Source organism: Arachis hypogaea, chromosome 13 (assembly GCF_003086295.3).
Source record: "Arachis hypogaea cultivar Tifrunner chromosome 13, arahy.Tifrunner.gnm2.J5K5, whole genome shotgun sequence".
Classification (NCBI taxonomy): domain Eukaryota; kingdom Viridiplantae; phylum Streptophyta; class Magnoliopsida; order Fabales; family Fabaceae; genus Arachis; species Arachis hypogaea.
Genome location: NC_092048.1, coordinates 11,057,847 through 11,083,288, shown reverse-complemented (window position 1 = coordinate 11,083,288; position 25,442 = coordinate 11,057,847). Strand labels below are relative to the sequence as shown.

Here is a 25,442-nt window from a genome sequence, read left to right as displayed (position 1 = left end):
TGACTAGGATTAGCATGAAATGAATGCTGAATCAGAACCATCAAGCGTTAAAGACAAACTTCATCAATTTCAAAGATGTGATACAAATCCGGTGAGTGCCAAGTCTGCCAACTTTTAATTTGTTTTTTTTTGGTGACTACTTTTAATTTGTTTTACCTCAAAAAATTTAGATCACATGTTTTAAAACAAAAAAAAATATTCTAACACTAAAATTAATTATTAATATATTTATATATAAATATATATAATTTAATTTATTTTTAATATATATTTATATTCTAACATATATTTATATTTATATTGATAACTGATTTTGATAATTAATTTTAATATATACCTAATATAATTAATTTTAAAAATATATATTAAAATTATTAATTTATAAGTTTTTATTAAAAATATATAAAATTTTTTTTTTAATATATTTATTAAAAAAAATAAATATTATTATTAATTCTAATTTTGAGACGTGTTCTTAACCTTTAATTTAATTATTATTTCTCTTAGTATTTAGGGATGAATTAACAAAAGGAAAAGTTTAGAAACCAGTAATTTTATCAAATTCTAACCAGTAATCAGCAAAGAAAAATAAACTATTGGATGAAATTTTACATCAATCTCATACCATTAAAATTATCATTAATGACTATTTGATAGTTACAAATCACAAAAGTTATTGCCCCTAACACTCCTTTTAACAAAATTAATAAATAATTACAATAGATTATTACTCTGGTTGTCGTTTTGGGACCCACCAAGGAGCGAAATCACTATAATCATTACAAATTTGGATTTTGGATGCTTAACAACACTGCTAACAGTTTTCAATTTCAGTTCCATTTTCACTAAGCAATCTCTCTCTCTCTCTCTCTCTCTCTCGTTGGTGATGATGAACAGGCTCTTCCGATCCACCACACTCACAGCGCAGGCACGCATGTTATCCATTATAGTTTCAATACCTGTTTTCATAACTTATTTTCATTTATTTATTGGTTAATCTGCTGGTGATTCCGTTTTCAAGGTTTCTGAATTGTTTTCGTAGTTGCAAAATCGAAGTGAACATCTACGTTACCTTGATGATGATGATGATGATGATGATTCGTGAATTTTGAAACCGCTTTTCATTTCTTCTTCACTTTGACTTTTCCTTTTCGTATCATACTTTCTTGGATTCCTTTGCTATATATTATTGTAGTCTTAGCATTTGGATTTGTATTTGGATTCGGATTCGGATTCGTCGCGCTTATCGTCCAATGCAAGTGTATAACAACAAACTAGCATTCTTTTTCAGTCAAAATGAAAAGCTCGTTTATCGTATCACTGACACGTATATTAAATTATTAATCACTGCGGTTTAAGCTGTTGATGCTGCTTAATCACTACGGTCTAAGTTGCTGATAATGTTTCGGACTCTGTATCTTATTTAGAGTAACCGAGATTTAACTGAAGTTTTAGGTAGCCAGAGTAAATTTTTGTTGACCGTTGGCAATAGTTGGAATCGGAAGAGTTAATATAATTTCCTGTTTTATAATTTATTATTAAGTTTAATTTTTTGAACACATAAAACCCTTTACTAATTTATTGGTTCTGCTTGAATGTTTGATGTTTATGAATGTGGTGGTCCAAAGGCTACCCTGTTTTTTATTTGAACCTTTCACATGTCATATGTCAATGATGTCTATCTTTAAATCTTCATTAGGTTTCCAGAAGTTTGCATGAAAATCTTCTTAAGATTGCCTTATGGTCTCGATCAAACAGTACAAGCTCTTCTTTGGCAACAGACAACACCACTAATGATGCACGGTATATGGTTCTTCTATGTTAGTACAAGTCTATGGCGATGTTCTGATGTGTGTTTCTAAATATTGATCATAACTTCTGTTGCATGTAACTACATTGTTACAGTGCTTTTGATATGGATAGCACATTAATTTATTTTTCTTATTTTTGGTTTTAAAATTTAATTTTGGAAATTAAACAATAGGGTGTTAGTGTTTAAGCTTAAGCAACATGATAATTGCCATTTTTACTATCCAGATGATGGTGTTATCTGGACACCCACAGGCTAAAGTTTATAACATCATTTAGATAAATAAATGCATCACTTTCTTGTCTCATTCCTTTTCTACTTTGAGTTTGTTTGCGCTTATAATAATTATTAGTCAAACACGTAAACTCAGTTGAAAATCCATGTTTGAAGAAAACAATGGAATATCACTGTAAGTGTAAAACTCGAGAATGATATGGTCGACATGTGTACATCCTGTTTAGTGCTTTGATTTTCTCAGGTTCAAGGGCCATGATATGCTTGCGCCTTTCACAGCTGGGTGGCAGACAACTGATGTGAATCCTTTGGTTATAGACAAGTCAGAGGTGAGCTTCCTTGGTACTTCTGTTTTTTGTTGCATTTTTTGCTTTCTTTTTGCAACAACCTTGAGCCAACATATTGCATCAGATAAACAATTGCTTTAGTTTTATTTAAAGATGACTAATTCTTCAACTATGTAACTTACCTGATCAATGGAGACAGGGAAGCTATGTATATGACATTAATGGGAAGAAGTATCTTGACTCACTTGCTGGTCTATGGTGCACAGCTCTAGGTATTTTACATATGTTTTTATCTCCCCGTTTCTTTGATATCTCACTTGTTATTCATTATGTTTATCTCTTGGAATTACAAGTATTCCTCAAGGATATGGTCTCTAGAGCGTTTATTAGCGTGAGGTATTTCTCACCTCTGAGCTAGCTTTTGGGGTGAATTAGGCCCATTCAATTCTAATACTTGGTTCATCGTCATAATTGTTAATCCATCTTTTGAAGGAATCGTGTTATCCTTTCCCTTCAACCAACTGCCATGTCACTTCTTAGTTGCTCAAGGACCTTCTTCCCCCCATTTGAATTTAGAATTTTTTTTTATCCGTGGTGGTCGGAGAAGTTGCGACAATGTTTTCTGGCTGTCCTGGACATAAAATTCTAGTAGATTAACAGTGATAGAAATTGAGCTTATTAATTTGAAGAATTGATTTCTTAGTTCTTGAAGTGGAGTATTGAATTTTTTGATGGAGGCATGGTTGAATTGTGGTTATATTTGTTTGGTTTTCCCCCAGTATATAGTTATTATGTGCCTAAATATCAAAATCCATATTCTAGAATAGAAATCAATCTGCAAGCCTAGGCACTTCATTTTTCCGAAGTATTCTGTTTTATAAATGGTTCTTTTTGTTTCTACTGCTGTTGCTATCTATGAATTGTACCCTTCTAGGGATATTTGACAAACTTGTAGAGCCATTGGAACCAGAGACTCTTTTTTATGGAAAAGCTTTTTTATTTTTTTGAAGAAATCAGATCATGCTTAAATATCTTTTAGACATGGTGTTTGAAATATATTCAGATACTCATAATTGTATGGTATATTTCACATGTGCAATTACACCTGATGTAATGATTTATTATTTTCTTTTGAAAAAGAAAAAACGGTTTTTTATGTTTGTGCAGGGGGGAATGAGCCACGTCTAGTTGAAGCTGCCACTGCACAACTGAACAAATTGCCATTTTACCATTCCTTTTGGAATCGGACTACAAAACCCTCTCTGGTATCCTTATTGTTATCCTATATATATTCTACACATAATCTTATGCCTGTTTATAACTTTTCTTATTTATAGTTTACTTTGTCATTATACACTTCCTTTTTTTACTTCTTCCGTTCTACTCAAAATAGGAAGAAAGAAAATTGGGGTTCAACACATTTACTTTATAACATCTTAAAGGTGCCGAGTTTTTGGTGGGGTTGAAGGGGGGTGATACTGTTTAAGCTAATCCTAAGTGTACTCATTAGTATTATCAATTACCTTAAATATGCCTGTCGTGGCCACAAAAAATAAAATAGCTTTTTGTGATATTGACACTTGACTTTTCATCTTTGGTTCTTCATTAATATATTTTTCAACATACAGGATCTAGCCAAGGACCTCCTAGAAACGTTCACAGCCAGAAAGATGGCTAAAGCTTTTTTTGTTAATAGTGGATCAGAAGCAAATGACACTCAGGTTTGTAAGATTCTTTATCCACTTTAGTCTCATTATCTTCTGTTAATTTTCATTCAATTTTAAGTTAGATAGTTATCTACAATGCATATAGTATATCTATACAAAATATCAAGAAGTAGCTACATATGATGAACATGCCAAGATGGCAAATATGGACCAAGTTTTAGGTGCAGGCACCTAAAACAAAATAAACTACAATCAAATATGTTCTTAATAGCAGCTGTGATTCTTCAGATAAATTTGGATCTATAAAACAAGGTTTTAAGCAAAGATGAAAAAATAACATGTAGGGGGAGTTAAAAAGTGTCATGTTAACATATTGCTGAATTATATATTATAATTTAGAGAGAAAAAAAATAGCACTATTCTATATTTGACTTTTGCAGGTGAAACTTGTATGGTATTATAACAACGCACTTGGAAGACCAAATAAAAAGAAATTCATAGCTCGTGCTAAATCGTACGCATGACATCTCAACAATCTCAATCAATTTTTTTTTCCTCTAGCAAACCTGAAAAAATAGCTCATGTACTGTACACTCTAACAGGTATCATGGTTCAACATTGATAGCAGCCAGTCTTTCTGGGTATGCAGAACTTTTTATTTTTATTTCTTAAACATAATAGACCTTTTATATGTGAAAAATTGAAAAAATATTTTATCTAATCAATTAGCTTGGAAATGTGTATTTCAGACTTCCAGCTCTGCATCAAAAATTTGATCTGCCTGCTCCTTTTGTCTTACACACTGATTGTCCACATTACTGGCGGTTTCATCTTCCAGGTTGTTATTTGTATGGACCTGTTGGGAATAATAGTTTAGACATTTGTTATAAGGAATACATATTATCCATGCTTATGAACATCTCAGGTGAGACAGAGGAAGAGTTTTCAACCAGATTAGCCAAAAATCTAGAGGAGCTAATTCTGAAAGAGGGACCAGATACAGTAATACTTCCATATACCAAATTTTTTCTACTACTTGAACATTGACTTTGTACCAACTTATATGTCCTTTTATTACAGATTGCTGCATTTATTGCTGAGCCAGTTATGGGGGCAGGAGGTGTAATACCTCCACCTGCAACTTATTTCGAAAAGGTATCTTATTATCATCATTGCTTCATACATGTTAGAATTCCACATTTTCAAGCTGAGTGCCAAAGAATTTGCTAGCCTTCATCTATGTGCTTTTGCTGATTATGCATCTTCATTTGCATTCCCAATCACAAAACACCAATTCATCAATTATAGGAGCTCATAATGTTGCAATCTTTCGAATTTAGAATGCTACTACTGACACCACTACGCCTGTGACTTTTATCCTACAACCTTTCTAAGCTTTCAAAAGGACCAGAAAATTGATGCATGTCTTAACTTTATACTGGCTTATACCTGATAGCATTTACTCATATGCAGATCCAAGCTGTTGTCAAGAAGTATGACATTCTTTTTATTGCTGATGAGGTACTTCTTTCTTCATAACAGTTACAAAATGGATCCTTTTGTGGAATTTACAACAATGGAAGGCTTGTATTGTGTGTTTCTTTTGAAGGTGATCTGTGCCTTTGGAAGACTTGGAACAATGTATGGATGTGACAAGTATGGCATCAAGCCCGATCTTGTCTCCTTAGCAAAGGTATGAGTATGAAACAGCTGTAGGTACAGTTTTACTGGTTCCTTCTTTTTGTGTGTATTTAATGTGCTCCATGTTATGTTAACTTCTAGGCACTCTCGTCTGCATATTTGCCAATTGGAGCAGTTCTTGTGAGTCCAGAAGTTTCAGAAGTTATACACTCACAGAGCAACAAGCTTGGTATGGTGGTTCATTCATTATTCGTTACATGTTTTGAAATGAACTTTTCTTTATTGTTAAGGGTAAAGTATACTTTTTGTCCCTGAAATTTGGCAAAAGTTTTAAAAATACCCCTAAGTTTTATTTTGTTTCAATTTTGTCCCAAAAGTTTTCGATTTGCATCAAATATACCCTCGACGGCTAAATTCTCAAAAAATTTAAGACCAATCTAACAATAATGCATAAAAATTATGCTTGATTTGCTTGTGTTGAGGGTTGTTCTTATGAAATTGTTGTTGAATTGGTCTTAAATGTTTTGAAAAATTAGCCGTCAGGGGTATATTTGATGCAAATTGAAAACTTCTGGGACAAAATTGAAACAAAATAAAACTTAGGGGTATTTTTGAAACTTTTGTCAAACTTCAGGGACAAAAAATATAATTTACCCTATTGTTAATTATTCATTCATTATTAGTTCTTTATTAATTCTCTTGGCTAGTTGGCTTAGTATCTCTTAACAGATGTTTACTTATTCTAGGTTCATTTTCCCATGGGTTTACTTACTCTGGACACCCTGTATCCTGTGCTGTTGCAATTGAAGCACTGAAGATCTACAAGTGTGTCCTGTTATTTCCTGCTTTTGAATCCTATTTGATCATCTTTCATTGATTAATATTTGGCGATGTCATATGATCATTGCTCATCTTCGCAGAGAAAGAAATATTGTCGAGAAGGTGGCAAATATCTCCCCAAGGTTCCAAGATGGTGTAAAAGCTTTTGCTGACAGTCCTATCGTTGGAGAGGTATTTATTATTTTGCTGGGTAATTTTTAGTTTGTGGTCAACATCAATATAAATATATGACAAGCATAACTTTTCTGTTACTACAGATCCGAGGAACTGGCTTAATTTTGGGTACCGAGTTCACAGACAACAAGTCACCTAATGATCCATTTCCTCCTGAATGGGGCAAGTTTCTATCCTTATTTTTATCCTACCTTCTAGATCGCTTCAGATATTTGGCTCCGGCTATTTTAAATCCCGTTTGGTCATCTTTCAGTAATTTCAGTGCCATACTTATGTATTATATCGTCATCCTTTAATTGTGCTAAGTAATCTTTGTGAAACATTTTAAAATAGACCTATGAAGAACAGAAGGTATTATTTATACTCGGATTGGACAAGACTACATCTTGGCTACTTTGTTTTCCTCTAACAGTGATGTATCAGTTCGATGGTGACATAGGAGGGACAAGTCATGCTGATTCTATGTAGATGTGTCATATTTTCTATAATTTGTTGTGACATAATGATGTTTGTTACAGGGATTGGTGCCTATTTTGGAGCACAATGTGAGAAGCATGGTATGTTAGTTCGTGTAGCTGGGGATAACATTATGATGTCTCCACCGTTCATCATTTCTCCTGAAGAAGTTGATGAGGTAACTTAAATTACCTTTCCTTGTGTTTCTGCCAATTTAATATACATAAAGTTTTCTCATATTGGACAATAAAAGGAAATCATATATCTACCCAAAACATCACTATGGCAGTGTAAATCAGCGGGAATCATACATCTACTATAAACACACTTCTCAATTATCTTAGAGACTTCATCACTAATTGATGGTAATTACCCAAAAATCAGCTGCCCCCCCCCCCCCCCAAAAAAAAGTCTTTTAAACACAAATAGCTTAGCTAACAAGCATTCACAATAGGTTAACATTCTATTAAATGGTTCTGAGTGACTACTCAAAAGCCAGAAACCTCATGAGTCGTGTGCAGTTGTGTACTACTTTGTGTTTTTTGCTTCATCGTTGACGAATAAATATGAATTGTCAATGCATTTGATCTGTCGTGTTTATCATGTTCATTATTTCATGGCATATGTTGCTGTAACTGCAGCCTGCATTTCAAAGTTAAAATAGTATTTGATTACCAAGTCTGAGATTGCATATTTTTGTTTTCCCTCAGTTAATAAGCATTTATGGGAAAGCCCTAAAAGGTACGGAAGAGAGGGTGAAAGAGCTCAAGTCTCAGCGGAAGTAGCTCAAAGTTGCTCGGCAGAAGATGCCATAGTAAATAAATTATGCTACCTTCAAACAAAATAGAAAAATAATAGTTTGAAGAGGAATTGTGTATTATGACACTTTGGACACACAACACTCGATAAAACTGCGTGAACCTTCTAGCTATTGTAAATGTCAGTAGATTGCCGCAGATTAATTTTCATATGATTCTAATTTCTGTGAAATGCATGTTAATGGGCTTAAATGGAGTTTTACAGAGACATTTAAAAAATTAAAACCTGCAATTCACCTCCTGCGTGTTGCTTCATATCCAACAAAAGTGAATACGCCCCTTACGTATTCTTCTTTAACCAATTCCCATTACACAAAAATGGCCGATATCCTGGATATTATTCACCAAACGGGACCCAATATATAAAAAAAAAATAAACGTAAATTTCTTCCCTAAATTGTTTAAAAGTGACCATCAAATATTTTATATTACTCTTTTTTTTATTTTTTTGCTTGAGAAAATGAAAAGAGAAGTTCAAATTGGGTTATTACATGGGCGGAGAGTGTTGACTCCAATATGAAATCCAAATCCATCGTATATTTGAATACGAAATGCACCTACTATGAAACTTTAATTTAAATTTAGTCTGCACCTACTACGAGTATGAGCAGTTGAGCACACCTCCTTATCCAATTCCAGCAAAGTTTGAAGTCCAATATTATTAAAAATCACACAAACTCTGTTATTCAATATTCATTACTTAAACATATCTCATCGAATAAAATTATAAAACCACGAACACGGTGCTTTTGATTTTCCGGCAAACCTAAACTTGGGGTTCATTGCTGTTGAAGCATCATATTAAATATTAAATAGCAATTAATATTATGTAGTGAAACACGAAATTGAAAATGAAAGGCAACCAAACAATCGACAAGTTCATCATCATCCCATTATAATAATAAAAGACGGTGGCGTAAACCTGCAATTGGCAGCAAAGTAAGGATTATGTAATACTAATTAAGCTAGGGTTTGGAATTTTTGTTAGCTTGTCTTCTAGCTCTCCTCTCTCTAGAGCTTGGTGTTGGCTTATAGCCTCCATTTTCGGATTCAGATTCATCCAACTCTCTAAATGATTTCTGTTCCAATTGAGCATTTGTAAATTAAACTTTATTGTGAAAAGAAACAAATTAGAGAAATAGAACAATGGAGTTTTGATTTATATATGTTACCTCTCTAATCTCAGAGAAGCTTACAGCATAGAAGGTCACAGCTGCAGCAGCAACAATTCCAATAACAGGCAGCGCAATTTGCATATCCATATCTTATATCATTTATATGATATATGGTATAATCTCTATTTTATTTTCTTTTTTTTTTTTTTGGGTGTTCCTTTCTCTTTTTGTTTATGAACTGAAGAGTGAAGAGTGAAGACAGGAGTTAGTGAACTAAAGAGAAGGCATTGGATATGATATGATAAGGCATGCTTCTACTATACACCCTTACTCAAACTCAAACTCTAGTCCTTCACCAATAACTCTGGTTTCAACCGGCAACCTGCTATTACCTGTTTACAAAATTATTGATTTTAATTTCCACAAAAGAATAATCATTATTTCAGAATTGACCGTGGAAACTTTAGTTTTTAGGCAGGTATTTTGACCACTAAAAAGCAGTTTTCTTTTCTTTCTTCATAAAAAGTGGGTTATTATTGATTATATACAATTATGCAAGTTTTTTTAATTAAAATAAAAATTACTAAAAGACCATCAGAATTTATTGTTTGTGATGATTATTTTTTATTATTATTTTTAATTATTAACCTAATTTTTTTAGTCTAATAATTAAAAAATATATTTTAATTCATATTTTTAAATATTAATAATTAATTGATAAATAAAAATAATAAATTGTGATGATTTTTTAATTTTTTTTTAAAATATATAAATATTTTAATTTTTAAAGTATGCACATAAAAATTTGATTCCAAAAATGCACATGTGAATCTAATTTATAGACATCACATGAGTATTTTTGGAGCCAACGTTTTTTTTTAATATTTTGATAATTAAAATTTTTATATACTTATTAAAAAATATTATACATACATTAAAAATCAATTACTATATATTTATATTTTAATATATATATATATATATATATATATATATTTTATACTAATAATAAATTTTGTTATCGATTTTTAGTATATACATGATTCTATTTATTTTAATAAAAAGTTAAAAACTCGTTCATGGGGACCATGACAGTGTAGTGATAGCTTAAGCCTCCGCTATCGCCCCTAAACCTTGATTGTATCAAAACTCTCTGAATGATTAAACATTAATCTTTTTCTTTACAACTAATACTACTTATATATATATAATGACTTGTAGAGTTCGGCCAAGATTCAATGCATTCCATTTGGCATGTTCTGGTTTTCCATAACCACAACAAGCAAGCTAAGTGATCCATCATACATGTAGGAATAGAAGACAACCTAAATGTTAGGGATGCAAGATCCAATCTATGTTGAGTTGAGAATTTTTGGGGCACATGTCCTACCAAAGATTGTTAACTTTTTAGAAATATGTATGTAAATGAATATGTTATTATATCGGGTCCAACATAAGTGTCTAAAAGTAATTATGTATAAAAATTAAGAAAATGATTAGAAATATATTTGTTTTAGATAAATTAAAATAATGGGCAATTTATCTAAATAAATAAATTGGGTGAAAGCTTTACTCAAATACACAAAATAGAAATTCCTTACGCACATATGCCGTGGGAAGCTACCACGGTTTCTGATTTTAACATAAACCGTGGCAAGCTACCACGGATTATGGTGTTTGTGGTTTGTGTGTAAATCGTGGCAATCTCCAACGGTTTAAGAAGAGAGAAAGCTGAGCATAAACCGTGGCAAGCTCCCACGGTTTATAAAAGAGGAATTTTTATTATAAACCATTTATTTTTAGATGTTTGATTGCATCAATGTGGTATCATTTAGACTGCGCATGATAATTGTGACATAATACATGTATATAATAGAAGCTCAAACCGTTTAAACTATCAAATACATAGCAGATAATATATTAGACAATTCTCAAACCTTTTTAACTATCATTTCCTGTTACTTCATTATTGTGTCATGTCATGCACCCAACAAAACTAATCTAATGTAATCTAATCTTCACTCTCAAATCTCAATACTCACTGCTCAATACACAATAGTAAAACAATTTTGTTAAAACATTCATCGTATTTTTTTTAAGTTTTGGATTATAAAATTAAAGTATCAATTATATGTATAAAATATATATTAAAATGTAAAATATATATTAAAAATAAATAAAATAATATATATTTATACAAAAATATATAATAATTGATTATATATATATATATATATATATATATATATATATATTTGAAAAAATACAATATCAAATTTTTGAAATGTTAGACAATGAGTACAATAACTTTTAAGGAAATTTTTTGGCTTTTTAGGAGGAAAAAAATATTCTTCTTAAATTAACATTAGATCTAATGAAGTTTCAAGAGTGCTTGTCAGAGATCTAATGTTAATTTAAGAAGAATATTTTTTTTGTCCTAAAAAGCCAAAAAATTTCTTTAAAAGTTATTGTACTCATTGTCTAACATTTCAAAAATTTGATATTGTATTTTTTCAAAAAAAAAACTTTATATATATATATATATAATCAATTATTATATATTTTTGTATAAATATATATTATTTTATTTATTTTTAATATATATTTTACATTTTAATATATATTTTATACATATAATTGATACTTTAATTTTATAATCCAAAACTTAAAAAAAATACGATGAATGTGTTAACAAAATTGTTTTACTATTGTGTATTGAGCAGTGAATATTGAGATTTGAGAGTGAAGATTAGATTACATTAGATTAGTTTTGTTGGGTGCATGATATGACACAATAATGAAGTAACAGAAAAAGATAGTTAAAAAAGTTTGAGAATTGTCTAATATATTATCTGCTATGTATTTGATAGTTTAAGCGGTTTGAGCTTCTATTATATACATGTATTCTGTCACAATTATCATGCGCAGTCTAAATGATACCACATTGATGCAATCAAACATCTAAAAATAAATGGTTTATGATAAAAATTCCTCCTTCATAAACCGTGGGAGCTTGCCACGGTCTAAGCTTAGCTTTCTCTCTTCGTAAACCGTTGGAACTTGCCACGGCTTACACACAAACCACAAACACCATAATCCGTGGTAGCTTGCCATGGTTTATGTTAAAATCAGAAACCGTGGTAGCTTCCCACGGTTTATATAGAAGTGTGAAAATGCACATGTACGTAAAGGATTTCTATTTTGTGTATTTGAGTAAAGTTTTCACCCAATTTATTTATTTGGGTAAATTGCCCTAAAATAATTGTATAAAACTGCTTTTATTTTCTCAACTATATTAACTATCTAATTTCATTAATTCTCATAGAACATAATTATTAGTGAAATTTTTTCACCTAAATCAAATACTTGCTGAGGAAGTCAACTAGCCACAGTGAAGTCATCAAATTAAGTTGATAAGTTACTAATTATAGTATATTAGTTAGTTAACTTATTGTAGTTAGTGTAATCAGTTAGTTGTTGTGATTGGTTAATTGATTAGTTACTTACTTGCTAACTAGTGTGTTAATTAGTTTTTCTGTTAATTTTTTATTTTTCTATTAGCTTTAATGCAACAAAGTTTATAAAGCAGAAACTTGTATAATTTGCTTCGTGATTTTCCATTCTGAAAATCCAAGCATCATTGCTCATCTTCTTTGGTTATCTATTTTAATTTACGCATTGTTTTGGTATCTTATCGTATTTTTTCACTTGATAAATCAATAGCTAATACGTTATAAATTTGAGTTTTATTTAAAAATTTATAATGAATTATTATATAAAATGACAAATTAATTTTCCATACTTATTTAAATAAAGATTCTATTTATCACCATTCCTTCCACATCTAAATTTACTTAAAATAAATATTTACTTTTAAATTATTTAATATAAATTTTAACATTTAATCATTTCCGTTACATATGTATGTAAGCTATTTAATATTTAACCTAACAAACGAAATTACTTTTTATTTTCCGTTTTAACTTATGAGCTTAATTTTAGTAATGACAATATAAAAATTTGAAGTATTCATACATATAATAAATATAAAAATAATTATTTTTATTTATACAATATTATGTAATTAAATATACATATAAAGTATTTAATGTAAAATTTTATAGAATACATATTGTTAGAACAAAATAAAAAAAGAAATCATGCTCTAAAATAAATAAAATTATGGGGGATGCATTTTTTGTGTGTATGGTATTAATTGGGTTAAGAAAAGACAGCAATGGTCATGTTGGCGCTTTGCACGCTTATGGAGGGCGGTTTGGTCGGTCATGTGTGGCCGCCACTTTCATACCAAAATCAAAACAACACAACATTGCTACTTTTCTCTCATTCTGTTTCTTTTTTCTTTCTCCATTAAGCCCTCACTTATAGCCCTTAAATTTTATTATAGTATTTCTAGAAGGTAATTAATGCCTTTTTATTAATTTATTTATTTATTTTAAGCAATTCTCCTGTTTTTTCTCGATATGTTTCAAATAAACAACATTGGTCTTTTTCCTAGGAGGATGTCTTGTACGCAATTATGCAAAAGTGTTTGTAGAAATGTAGAACTATTTATTACTGTTAGAAAGTTCATATATGATATATCGTTAGATGATATTCCATTCTATAATTTAGACAATGATATTTCCTTTAAGTAAATGTGTAAAGAATGTAAACCAGTCAAAAAGTTTTGTCGATATAAACAAAAAGTTGCAAAATTGTTGCTTAAGTTATAAATTTAAAATTTGAATGAAAATGGTGAGACATAACTTAACTTCGGAACAAAAACAATAGGATTAGAATGTCCGTTTCTTCTTTGTGTTGAGATAAATAAAGCCAAGTATGATATAACCATATATATTTTTTTTTTTTTTTAAGAAAGAAGCAATGGATTCAATATTTGGAAATTGGAATTACATAATTGGCAACAGAAAAAAAAGTTGAGAGTGAAAAAAAAATTTTCTTTTATGGTATCTCCTAACTTAGTAGATTAAGGACTAATTCGTCACATATTATAATTTTATTTAAGAATTTGTTATTGATCAATTAGTACGAGATAAAATTTAAATTTTCGATATTTATTTAAGTAGATTAATTTGTTAATCATTAGACTAATTCAAACTAGTTTGAAGTGAACAAGTTGATGGATCCATATATGATATGGTGGATACTGAGACACTTTATTGAAAGATCTTTTGAACACGGTATTCATCGGCACTTATTCGATATACATGTTTTTTGTGTTAAATTATATCTTAATAAAAAATAAAAAGAATTTGTCAATCATACTTAGGTTTGGTTTGATAAAGTTTTTTGAAGAGGTACTTGTATTTTTTAAAAATTGAAGTTTCTCATTTTGTATTTGGTAAATCAAAAAGATCATGTGTTTGTGCTTGCAGCTTTTAAAAGATTATGGTACTTTTGAAAGCACTAATATAACATCATATGTTAACTAATTTTTAAATTTAATGCTTACATTTATGTCTATTATAGTATTTTTAAATTTTAAAAACTATTTTTACCAAACGTAATTGATGTTGCTTGTGTTTATTAAAAGCTATTTTTGATTTGATTTACCAAACATAAATGTTATAACTTTTAAAAAGTCATATTTTAAAAGTTAACTTTTATAGTTATTTTTGAAAAATAAAAGCTTTACCAAACTATCACATGTTAACGTGTCTAGTCTTATTCTTAATATATATTTTTAAAATAAATTTTTAAAAAATATATATTATTATTTATTAAAATAATTAAAAAATAATTTATATTATATATATAGTGTTCATATGGGATAAGAATTTAAAATTTATATAATGGCATATCTCGTGAAGTCCGTCCGGGCATCATAGATTGGGTATGATTATTTTGATAAGGTTAGTTATGTAAATAAATAAAAAACCGTGGGCAATAAGGTAAAACCATGGGCAGTCCAAATGAGTTATTGGCTAATTTGCTATTTGATTAGGACCCACCAAATTGGTCCCAAATGCCACCCTCACCCCCCTCTAAAGTAAAAGAAGACGACCACTTCTTCTAACTTATAAACCTCTCTCTCTCTCTCTCTCTCTCTCTAATTTCCATCATCACCACCTTCTTCTTCTTCCTCACTACTCCATTTCCCCATTTGTTTGCATTTTCTCCAATTATAATAATAATAATAATTGTTATTTTATTATTATTTTCCAGAAAACAGAAGCAAACTAAAACGTTTCCTGCAAGCAAAAAACAAGCAAAGCAATTCAGCTTTTTGTTTCTTCAATTCTCTCAGGCAAGAATTCTCTCGCACACTCCTCTGCTTTTTCCTTTTTCTCTTTTCTGCTTTCTTTTTTATTTTCTCTCTGTATTCATAATTAGATTGCTGTATATTTGTGCCATTGATCATGCTTACTTGATTGAATGAACAAACATACACTCTTATGTGTTCTTGATCTTTTCATGTTTTTTATTATTTGCTCGGATCAGATATTAATTGTATATGATGATATGAATTGTTATAGTTTTGAGCTACTCTTTGATCATTGTTCTATTATTGGTTAACTCATGAATTTTGAACTCGGATTATACTCTTTTTCTTTGGTTTATTATGTGAAGTTTGAAGAAATCAAAATAATTTCTCTTGAATTTGATCGTCATATCTGATCTCTGTGTAGACCGATCGATGATTTTGGTAAAGTTTTTTGCCGATTTTGTTTAAACGCTTCTATGCAAATTTTACAAAACAAACAAATCTAGGAGCCTTCTCCGGCGTTAGGTACTCATTTTTTTATTTTTTTATTTTATTTCTGAGTTTGAAAGCCGCTTAGATCACAATTAATAAAAATTAATGCTATATTAATTAATATGAACATAAATCAAATGGTCCTAAAACTTTATTACTGTTAGCAAAGTAAAGTGAAGTAAAGTAAAGATTAGAAAAATAATTGAAAGTCTATATTAATCAACTATTGCCATTTGCCAGCGTTAGTGTTTGTTGGCAACTTCAGATTCCAAATTTTCACAGCTACCCCTACTTTTCCCATCAATTACCATTTTGTCCTTAACTATTTACTACCTTTGTCTTTTTTTGCATAAACAAATGACTGAGGAGTATTTAAGTGACATTCCTTTTCAAAGGAAATTCCAAGATACTTAATATAAAAAACAATTTCACAAAGTGAGCGGTTTAATATTTTAGTTTGTTTTGCTTGTACACCATTTTTTTATTAGTAAATTCTGAAAATGGAAATTGAAAATTGTTTAATGTTTGTCAAATACAATTCATTGTTGCATGACTAAAATATTTTGTTAATTAGTTATTATTATTTATTAACTATTGTTATACGTTACTAACTTTATTAAATAATTACTAGTATTAATATGAATATTTAATTATTGAACAACATGCATTGCATGAACTAAAAATAATTAACAAAAGAAGTCACAAATTAGAATCTAAAAACAAAATGCACGTGAAGAGCGCAACTGATTTACATATAATGGAATAAAAGGGAGCAAATTACGCACTTTAATTAACTTTGCTAATATAAACGGTAAAAAATTAATTTTTTTAATTTTCTTTTTCCAAAGAGGGGAAGTTTGGTTGGTGTGAGCAAGCTAACATTGACAATTGGGCCCACTAATACATGTCAGATAATGAAGTTTATTCTTGCAAAATTCTTGGTTCATTCAGCTTTATTTTTATTGAATTTTAGAAATATGGGTCCCATTCCACGTAGAACCGACGTTACAGATGCAAAATATTCTTAGCAGTTAAGGAAATTTAATGGTAGATTTGAATTTTGCATGAAAAAAGAGTAGGAAAATGGAAACAAAAATATTGGGCCTATTTGGCCCAATAGGCCCAAGACTAAGAAAGGAAAAACAACAGGAGCCATAGTGTTAAATAATAGTGGACATGGAAAATGTCTTATGTGTGAGATGAAGCTGGAACACAGCATTATAGGGACCCACAAACGTGGTTCTTCCACGTGACATCTTCAGAAAGCTACTATAACCAGATCAAATCTTCCTATTTGTGATCTTAGAATTATATTGCCGGTGTTAACATTTTCCTAGACACAATGTTCTGAAGAGATTCTTGTGTATGCACAGTAGTATTAATTTCACTGAATAAATTTTTTTGGTTGTATTTCACATAATCAATTTGAATATACTTAAAATATAAAATAACTGATCTCATCTACCACAAGACACAACAAATTTTTAAGGTAATGGCCATGAAAGTCTATATAGTATTTTTAATTTATTCTTAGAACCGATCAAACTAGTGGATTAGACCGGGGTTAACTTGGAAGCAACATCAAACCGGTCTATTTTATGATAAAAATCGGTTCTCAGTAAATAAGTAAAAAATTTGTAAAACAAGTAAAAAAAAAAAAAAGCAAATTGATCGACCAGTCCAAATTTTTAGCAGTTAACCATTTTAAAAATAATGAAACAAAAAACATTTTTTTTCTAAAAAAATATATATTTTATATATAAATATATTATTTTATTATATTCATTTTAACTTCGGATAAATCTTTTAACATCTGTATCTCTAACAATACCTGTTTGATGGTTGGTTCGCTCTTCAGATCCTTGGTGTTTTTTTAGAAAGATTTGTACCATTGAATCCAAGCAACAATTTAAGTTGGTGATGACTTGACTTTATTGTTATACAAACATTTTCTACTTTTACTGTGTTTCTAATTCCTATTCTTATTATCAACTTGTCTTGAGTTATGGTCCGGTGTGCAATTTTTTTATTATTAAAAAGGAAAATAAAATTGTTTATTATGGAGTTGATTGAGTCTTCTACACTCTACCCATTTACTTAAACTGACAAATAATCTTGTTAATACAAAATCCTAGTAAGGTTATGATGATTATTTTTTATCTTCTTCAATGTTTAGGCATACAAGTTCTCTAAACTTTTAAAGAAGTGTCATTCTTTAAACCAATGATTTTATTGTTTGTATTGGACCAACTTTTTTGTGTCATGTGTTATAAGGGGCTGTTGCAAACTTGCAATGAATGAATTTACACCTTGAAAATTGAAAATGATGTCAGTGGAATTCGGCAACTATAGACTATAGACTATAGACTATATACTTAACAGCTGTATTTATTTGTATGCTTATTTTGGAGTCCCATGATCATCCAACTTCTCAATTTTTCAATATTATCATTATTAATTTATTATTAACAACCCTCTCCCCACCCTCTTCTTTGTTTATTCTAATCTATAACAAACAACAAACCTCATATCATTCCTTTTCTTCTTGATCAGCTATTAAGAGGAAGCAACCATGGAAGCAGAGACAACAGTTGTTTCAGAAGTTCCAGTGACAAAAGCTGTTGAGGACACAGATCATAAAGATGATAAAATTAAGGTATTTTTTTTTTTATGTTGTTTTACATTTGTTACTTTAGAAGTTTTGCATTACCTTGAGTTTTATCTGATATTCATTGATCAGTGATATTTTAGTGTAATCCATATAAGATTGATGCACCTAATACTATAGTAGCATTGCTTAAGAAAATTCAATCAGGATGAATAATATGTTCTTAGTTCCTGATTATGTTTTTCTTTTCTTTGAATGATTTATAATAGGAAACAAACGGGGACTTGCCTCAAGTGGAGATTGAAGGTAAGAAAGAAGAGGAAGAGAATTCTTTTGATGGAGAATTCATTAAAGTCGAAAAGGAAGAGAACACGGTGACAGAAAGAAGCTCAGACTCAGATCCTCCAAGCAGAGAATTTCTAGAAGCACAAGAGAAGATTCAGGAACTCCAAGTTGAACTGCAGAGGCTAGCTGAGTCTTTGAAGACATCTGAACATGAAAATGCTCAGTTGAAGGGAGAGATTTCGGTTACAAAAGAGAAATTGGAGGAAACCGGAAAGAATTATCAAGAGCTTGAACTAAGTCACAAGAAACTACAAGAGCAGATTATTGAAGCTGAGGAGAAATATAAGCTGCAGCTGAGTGTTCTTGAGGAGGCAATGCAAAGTCAAGAATCGAAGCAGAAAGAGCTTCTTAACGTGAAGGAAGCATTCGATGGTGTGAGCCTTGAGCTTGAAAGCTCAAGAAAGAAGATGGAGGAATTGCAGCAAGAGCTTCAGCTTTCTTCGGACGAGGCTAGGAAGTATGAGGAGCTGCATAAGGAAAGTGGCTTACATGCTGAATCAGAAGGAAAGAAGGCCTTAGAATTCGAAAGACTATTAGAAGAAGCGAAATTGAGCACAAAAGTAGTGGAAGATGAGATGGCTTCTCTAAAGGAAGAATTGAAGGGATTGTATGATAAGATTGCTGAGAATGAGAAGGTTGAAGAAGCACTTAAAACAACTGCAGCAGAACTCGCTACCATCCAAGAAGAGTTGACAAACTCAAAATCTCAGATATTGGATTTGGAGAGTAGACTCTCTTCAAGGGACTCTCTAGTAGATGAGTTGAGCCAAGAATTGGAGCTGCGAAAGTCTTCGGAAACACAACTGAAGGAAGACATGTCAGCACTTCAAAACTTGTTTGCCTCCACAAAGGAAGAACTGCAAGAAAAGATATCTGATCTTGAAGCTGTGAATCTTAAGTTGCAGGAGGAAGAGAATTTGAGGGAATCAACCGAAGCTGCGCTGAAGACTCATGAAGCACAGCTTCTGGCTGTACAAGAGGAACTCTCTAAACTCGGTGTAGAAAAACAAGGTCTTGAATCATCTGTGGAAGATCTAACCAATAATGCTAAGCAGTTGAAGGAGTTGTGTGCTGATTTAGAGGAAAAGCTAAAGCTTTCGGATGAGAATTTCCAAAAGACGGATTCTCTTTTATCCGAGGCGCTTTCAAACAATGCCGAGCTAGAACAGAAGCTGAAGTCTCTAGAAGATCTCCATACTGAATCTGGAGCTGCTGCAGCTACTGCTACTCAAAGGAGTCTTGAGCTTGAAGGACATGTTCAGGCTTCAAATGCAGCTGTAGAAGAGGCGAAATCACAACTGAGGGAGATGGAAACACGATTCATAGCAGCGGAGCAGAAGAATGTGGAGCTTGAACAAGAGTTAAATTTATTACAACTGAAAACAAGTGATGCAGAGAGAGAACTGACTGAATTCTCTGAAAAAGTTTCTCATCTAAGTTCAAAGTTGACAGAGGCCGAGGAAGAAAAGAATGCTCTTAATAACCAACTCCAGGAGTACTCGGAAAAGATAAGTCAACTCGAATCGGACTTAAACCAATCATCTCAACAGAGTTCACAGTTGGAGGAGGAGCTGAAGTTAGCCAAAGACAAATGTGCCGAGCATGAAGATCGAGCCAGTATGAACCATCAGCGCAGCCGAGAACTAGAAGATTTATTTCAGAGCTCTCATTCCAAATTGGAAGATGCTGATAAAAAGGTGAATGAGTTGGAGTTGTTACTTGAAGCAGAGAAATACAGAATTCAGGAGCTCGAACAACAAATAAGCACTTTGGAAAAGAGATGCAGTGATTCAGAAGTAGATAACAATAAGCACCTTGAAAATATATCTTTTCTGACATCAGAACTTGATGCATTCCAAGCACGAGTCTCGAGCCTTGAAACTACACTTCAGGAGGCTAATGAAAGGGAAAAGAGTTTGGAAAACTCACTGAGTGCAGCAGCAGCTGAAAGAACAATGATAGAAGCTGCTTCAAGCAGTTTGAATGAGAAGCTTTCCGAAGCAGAAAGCCTTTTGGAAATTGTGAGGGATGATTTGAATCTCACACAAGAAAAGTTGCAAGGCACTGAGGATGATCTCAAGGCTGCTCAGTTGAGAGAAAATGAGATACTGGAGAAACTCAAGGCTTCAGAAGAAAATCATGTCATACGAGGAAGAGATATGGAGGAAACTGTCACGAAGCATGCCGAACTTCAATTGTTGCATGAGTCTCTGACCAGAGATTCTGAACAGAAACTCCAAGATGCTGTAGAGAAACTCAACAACAGGGAGTCTGAGGTTCAATCTTTGCTTGAGAAAATCAAGATTTTGGAGGATCAGATTGCTGAATCCGGGGAACAGTCCACGTCGGTGAAGGATGAATATGAGAAGAGTTTGAGCAAGCTGGCTTCATTGGAAGGTGAAAATGAAGATTTGAGGAGGAAGATTACAGAAGCTGAGGAGAAGATTTCTCAGTCCTTTTCTGAGAATGACTTATTGGTTGGAACAAACATGCAACTGAAAATCAAGATTGATGAGCTTCAGGAATCACTGAACTCTGCTATATCAGAGAAGGAAGCTACTATTCAAGAAATTGTTTCTCACAAGAGCACTATTGCTGAGTTGAATGATCTACATTCAAGATCCACTGAACTCCACAGTGCAAGCACGACTCGCATCCTCGAAGTAGAATCACAACTACAAGAAGCATTGCAGAGGCATACTGTGAAGGAATCCGAAGCGAAAGAGTTGAATGAGAAGCTGAACACATTGGAAGGCCAAATAAAGTTCCATGAAGAACAGGCACGAGAAGCAGCCGCGGTTTCTGAATCTCACAAAGCTGAACTCGAAGAGTCTCTTCAAAAGTTAAAGCATCTTGAAACTGTTGTTGAGGAACTACAAAATAAGGCACTCCACCATGAACAAGAATCTGCAGGACTACATGAGGAAAAATCAAAACTTAATAAGGAAATAGCATCATATGAATCAAAATTAAGTGATTTACAGTCAAAGCTTGATGCTGCACTAGTTGAGAAAGATGAAACAGTTCAACTGATACACTCATCCAAGAATGCTATTGACGAATTAGTGACAAAACATAATGCAGAAGCCGAGGCACTAAAGTCACAGGTACATATTATTCATGGACTTTAATTTTTTTTTTTTTTTTTATATTCATGTAGTTTTGTTTTTTCTTCATGATCTCTTTTCAGTAATATAAATTTATGAAATCATCTTTGAATGCAATGTGTCAACTGCAGATAGCTTCGGTAACAGAGGAGAAAAACTTGCTCAATGAGACAAATCAGGATTTGAAGAAGGAACTTCAGTCTGTGATACTTGCTCTTGAAGAAAAGTTGAAAGAACAACAGAAAATTGAAGAATCTTTGAAATCTGAGGTTGAAACTCTCAAAACTGAGATTGCTGAGAAATCTGCATTGCAAATTCGGCTGAAGGAAATCGAAGAGCAACTGGCAAAAGCTGAATCCAGATTAAATGAAGAGGTACTGGAAAAATTCATGATGTATAAATAAGTACAAAATTCAGAATCAAAGTACCTTTCAGAAATAAGTTCTCAACATATATTGAAGGAACTGTGCTTAATGTGACGATTTTGTAGGTTGGAAGTGTTCAAGCAGCTGCTTCTCAAAGAGAAGCCGATTTAAGTTCAAAACTGGAAGAGTTGGAACAAAAAGTCCATGATAGAAATGTGCTGAATGAAAAGATTGTAGAGCTTGAGAAAGAGTTGCAGCTTGCACAAGAAACTATTGCTAACCAGGTATGACCATCAGACCATACATTTTTTACTTGTGATATACTCTTCGCGATCCAAGCTAAACTTAAAAATATTTGATGACATTTAATCATTAAAAATATCCTTTTCTTTGTGCTATTCCTTTAAAATATTTCAAACTACTGAGTGTTTTTCTTGTATTATTTCCTTTTTTTCCCTTGAAATTCCAAGCAGAAAGGAGCAGAATCTCAAAAGTTGGAACTAGAGGCAGCCCTGAAGAGTTCTCATGAAGAACTTGAAAGTAAGAAAAAGGAAGTCTCTCTTCTACAGAACCAAGTGACAGATTTAGAACAAAAATTGCAAGTGGCTGCTGATAAATTATCAGCTAAGGTAATTATCCTCCTGATCCTACCTTTATTTCCAACTAATTGTAAAGGAAGAACAAAAAACTGAAATGACAAGATTTGCATCCATTTCAACTTTGCAAGTCGCATAAAATGAATAATATCATAATTCAAACTCCTCATAAGGGCAAAGTATGATTTTCTGGGTTGATGTTTGGGAAAGATTAGCCATTTTGAGCTCGTGTGTTGACTATTGTAACTAGTCAAAGTAATGACATAGTAACATAGCATTTTAGTACAAGAGATTAATGTTAACAGTATGATTAGAGTGAAGAGTTTTATGTGTGTCTCATATTGGCAGAAGAATATATAATTGAACGTCTGTGTAAATATACGAAAAATGAATGAATTTGTTATTCAAACGTGCTATAAAAATTTCGAAAATGTAATCTTTGAGATGATTATGTTACAGGGTGAGGGTGTTGAACCTAAAGAAGAGATGGAAGTTAAGTCCAGGGACATTGGATCAAGCATTTCAACACCATCAAAGAGAAAGAGCAAGAAAAAATCAGAAGCAACAACTTCTCAAGCATCATCTTCTTCTGAGGCACATATTCAAACAAATACTGTCCATGCTTCTTCTGCCATGAATTTCAAGTCCATTTTGGGAGTTGCTGTTGTGTCCATCATCTTTGGCATAATTCTTGGGAAGCGCTACTAAGATCAACATCATCAACAACCACCAAACATGTGAATGTACTTTTTTTGGTTTTGTTACTTATCATGGTTTTGATATTTTTTTTTTCTTTTTCATGCATCTTTTTTTTATTATGACTATGTATGATGTTGAAAGCTTTATTTCTTTTCATGCTTCCAATTTTGAGTCTTCATGTTGGTCAGGGAACTTGTTTTCATTCCCATCCCTTGCCTGTGTGTAGAAGAAGATGAGGGTTGATTCATATCTTATTTCAACATTTTTTTTAATCTTTTAGTAATTATTTGAATGAGAGTTTGGCTTTTACCTGAAAATGTTAGCTAAATAATAACATTTCAATTTTATAAGTTTCTACTTAATAGTTTAAATATTTAGTAGAGATAGTTTTTGATATGGTATAAATATTTGTGTAACTACAAAATTTAGAATTCCATTCTTATTATCTCATTCTTCTAATAAAGATATAATTTCAATCCAAGACAATAAATAAATAAAACCTATGCCTTAAATACAAACGATATATAATTTGTATATTATAGCATATGAAAGAAAAAAACAAAAAGAAAGGCAATATATCAAAATAAGGTATCACTTTACATTATATAAAAATGTAAAGATGAGAAGGAAAAAATAAAACTGCAGTAAACTTCAATTCAGTCAGTAATATTCTGGCAGAATTGTCCAGCAACAGCAACTTAGATTTTGTTGCTTTATTCTCTGTATCGAATCCTTCTGCATAATATTTTGATTTAATGGTACAAATGTTTCAATCATGTCAGTTTTAATTTACCATCTTGTAAAAATTTTTTTTATTATTTTTGTCATTACTATCTCCAATCCTAACACCTCCCCCGGAATTTTTGGTCTTGTTTGTTGATCCAGCGAACTAGTTTCACTTTCAATTTGAAGGACCATATGCTAGAATGTCTTTATACACATATATGTTAAAGATCTAAAATCTCATAATTTTTTTTTATATATTTTATTTGAATGAAACACTTCCATGTCTTCCATCTTAAGAATACATATAGCACTTCTTTCGAGTTTCGACCGAATAGTAACTATAATTGAGATAATGTATGTTATTTTCAGTCCTTATCTCGTACCATCCATATCCCTACTCTTATCTAGTTATCTCAATTCTCTGTTCTAAGAAATTAAGTTATAGCCATCCATGCACGTAATTGAGATTTTTCCTCCTTTTTTCTTTTTAAATTTTTATAAATTAAATGCTGGATCGTTACATGAGATGCATATTTTCATCATTGTGTAGCAATAATAGAAGCAATTGGGTGACTGGACCACCTTTCTTTGTCTACCTCTGCTTGGTGCCATGTAACTACGGTGTAAGCTTTTTTCTTGCTAGAGATCTTATACGATTTTTTTGCCATGTGCTAATCATCATCATCAATTAAATGAGACCATGTTTTCATAAACGCGGGAGAAAAAAGTTCGTTTATTTTTCAACTTTTTTTTTTTTTTTTGGTTTTACCGGAGCTTGAAAATGGATCATGGTGACATTATTTTATTGAGTCAATGTAAAGATTGTAATCATCATACGATGATCATAACATAAGTCTCGAAAATATTTGTCTGACACGACCCATTTGGTTTAGAAAACAAGAGGGTTGTTTCCCTTTGGATTGTCACGAATGATTTTTGCCGTCAATTCGAGGATTTAATTAATTTTTAATTCTTATTTTTTTTTTCTTTTTTAAATGTGTCACGTGAATATCAAAGCTATGATAAAAAGGTAAATAATGTAAGTGGAGAAAAAGTGGTCCTTGTTGAAGAATGTTCACTTATATACCAAACAATGAGGTAAAGAACACACAAGTATTAACTTTGCATGTAGGCCAGGGTCACTACCTACCCAGAGTTTAAAGAAAAAAGAGAATTAGGTATGATCAAAAACAGCTTTAACATGCTAGAAAAAGAAGTTAATGGAATAAAATG

The 25,442-nt window shown here is 31.5% G+C and overlaps 3 protein-coding genes across 3 annotated transcripts; 2 read left to right on the top strand and 1 right to left on the bottom strand.

The window, feature by feature from the left end:
- The first annotated feature begins 773 nt into the window (after positions 1-773).
- Positions 774-8,099, top strand: LOC112737162 (gamma aminobutyrate transaminase 1, mitochondrial). The gene is made up of 19 exons (XM_025786933.3): positions 774-928; positions 1,700-1,803; positions 2,289-2,373; positions 2,531-2,603; positions 3,499-3,596; positions 3,960-4,052; positions 4,439-4,512; positions 4,601-4,639; positions 4,748-4,836; positions 4,924-5,000; positions 5,079-5,153; positions 5,472-5,519; positions 5,608-5,691; positions 5,781-5,868; positions 6,386-6,464; positions 6,560-6,650; positions 6,737-6,815; positions 7,172-7,287; positions 7,820-8,099. Exons 1-19 carry the CDS (start codon positions 887-889, stop codon positions 7,892-7,894), a joined length of 1,509 nt encoding a protein of 502 aa, XP_025642718.1. The 5' UTR covers positions 774-886; the 3' UTR covers positions 7,895-8,099.
- A 629-nt stretch (positions 8,100-8,728) lies between these two features.
- On the bottom strand, positions 8,729-9,324 carry LOC112737163 (uncharacterized). Its single transcript, XM_025786934.3, has 2 exons — positions 9,100-9,324; positions 8,729-9,006 (listed from the first exon to the last, which is right to left on the bottom strand). Exons 1-2 carry the CDS (start codon positions 9,187-9,189, stop codon positions 8,893-8,895), a joined length of 204 nt encoding a protein of 67 aa, XP_025642719.1. The 5' UTR covers positions 9,190-9,324; the 3' UTR covers positions 8,729-8,892.
- A 5,680-nt stretch (positions 9,325-15,004) lies between these two features.
- LOC112737160 (uncharacterized) lies at positions 15,005-23,800 on the top strand. The gene is made up of 7 exons (XM_025786931.3): positions 15,005-15,313; positions 18,317-18,419; positions 18,641-21,823; positions 21,955-22,197; positions 22,314-22,472; positions 22,662-22,817; positions 23,244-23,800. Exons 2-7 carry the CDS (start codon positions 18,336-18,338, stop codon positions 23,490-23,492), a joined length of 4,074 nt encoding a protein of 1,357 aa, XP_025642716.1. The 5' UTR covers positions 15,005-15,313; positions 18,317-18,335; the 3' UTR covers positions 23,493-23,800.
- The last annotated feature ends 1,642 nt before the right edge of the window (positions 23,801-25,442 follow it).

What these genes read in the sequence shown, in the direction of transcription:
- LOC112737163 (XM_025786934.3), bottom strand. Translation starts at nt 9,189, where the DNA reads ATGGATATGCAAATTGCGCTGCCTGTTATTGGAATTGTTGCTGCTGCA. An exon ending in GCTTCTCTGAGATTAGAGAG is followed by an intron (nt 9,007 to 9,099) that starts GTAACATATATA and finishes CAATTGGAACAG; the next exon opens with AAATCATTTAGAGAGTTGGA.
- LOC112737162 (XM_025786933.3), top strand. Translation starts at nt 887, where the DNA reads ATGATGAACAGGCTCTTCCGATCCACCACACTCACAGCGCAG. An exon ending in TGAAAGAGGGACCAGATACA is followed by an intron (nt 5,001 to 5,078) that starts GTAATACTTCCA and finishes CTTTTATTACAG; the next exon opens with ATTGCTGCATTTATTGCTGA. An exon ending in GAAGCACTGAAGATCTACAA is followed by an intron (nt 6,465 to 6,559) that starts GTGTGTCCTGTT and finishes TCATCTTCGCAG; the next exon opens with AGAAAGAAATATTGTCGAGA.
- LOC112737160 (XM_025786931.3), top strand. Translation starts at nt 18,336, where the DNA reads ATGGAAGCAGAGACAACAGTTGTTTCAGAAGTTCCAGTGACAAAAGCT. An exon ending in ATAAAGATGATAAAATTAAG is followed by an intron (nt 18,420 to 18,640) that starts GTATTTTTTTTT and finishes GATTTATAATAG; the next exon opens with GAAACAAACGGGGACTTGCC. An exon ending in AAGAAACTATTGCTAACCAG is followed by an intron (nt 22,473 to 22,661) that starts GTATGACCATCA and finishes AATTCCAAGCAG; the next exon opens with AAAGGAGCAGAATCTCAAAA.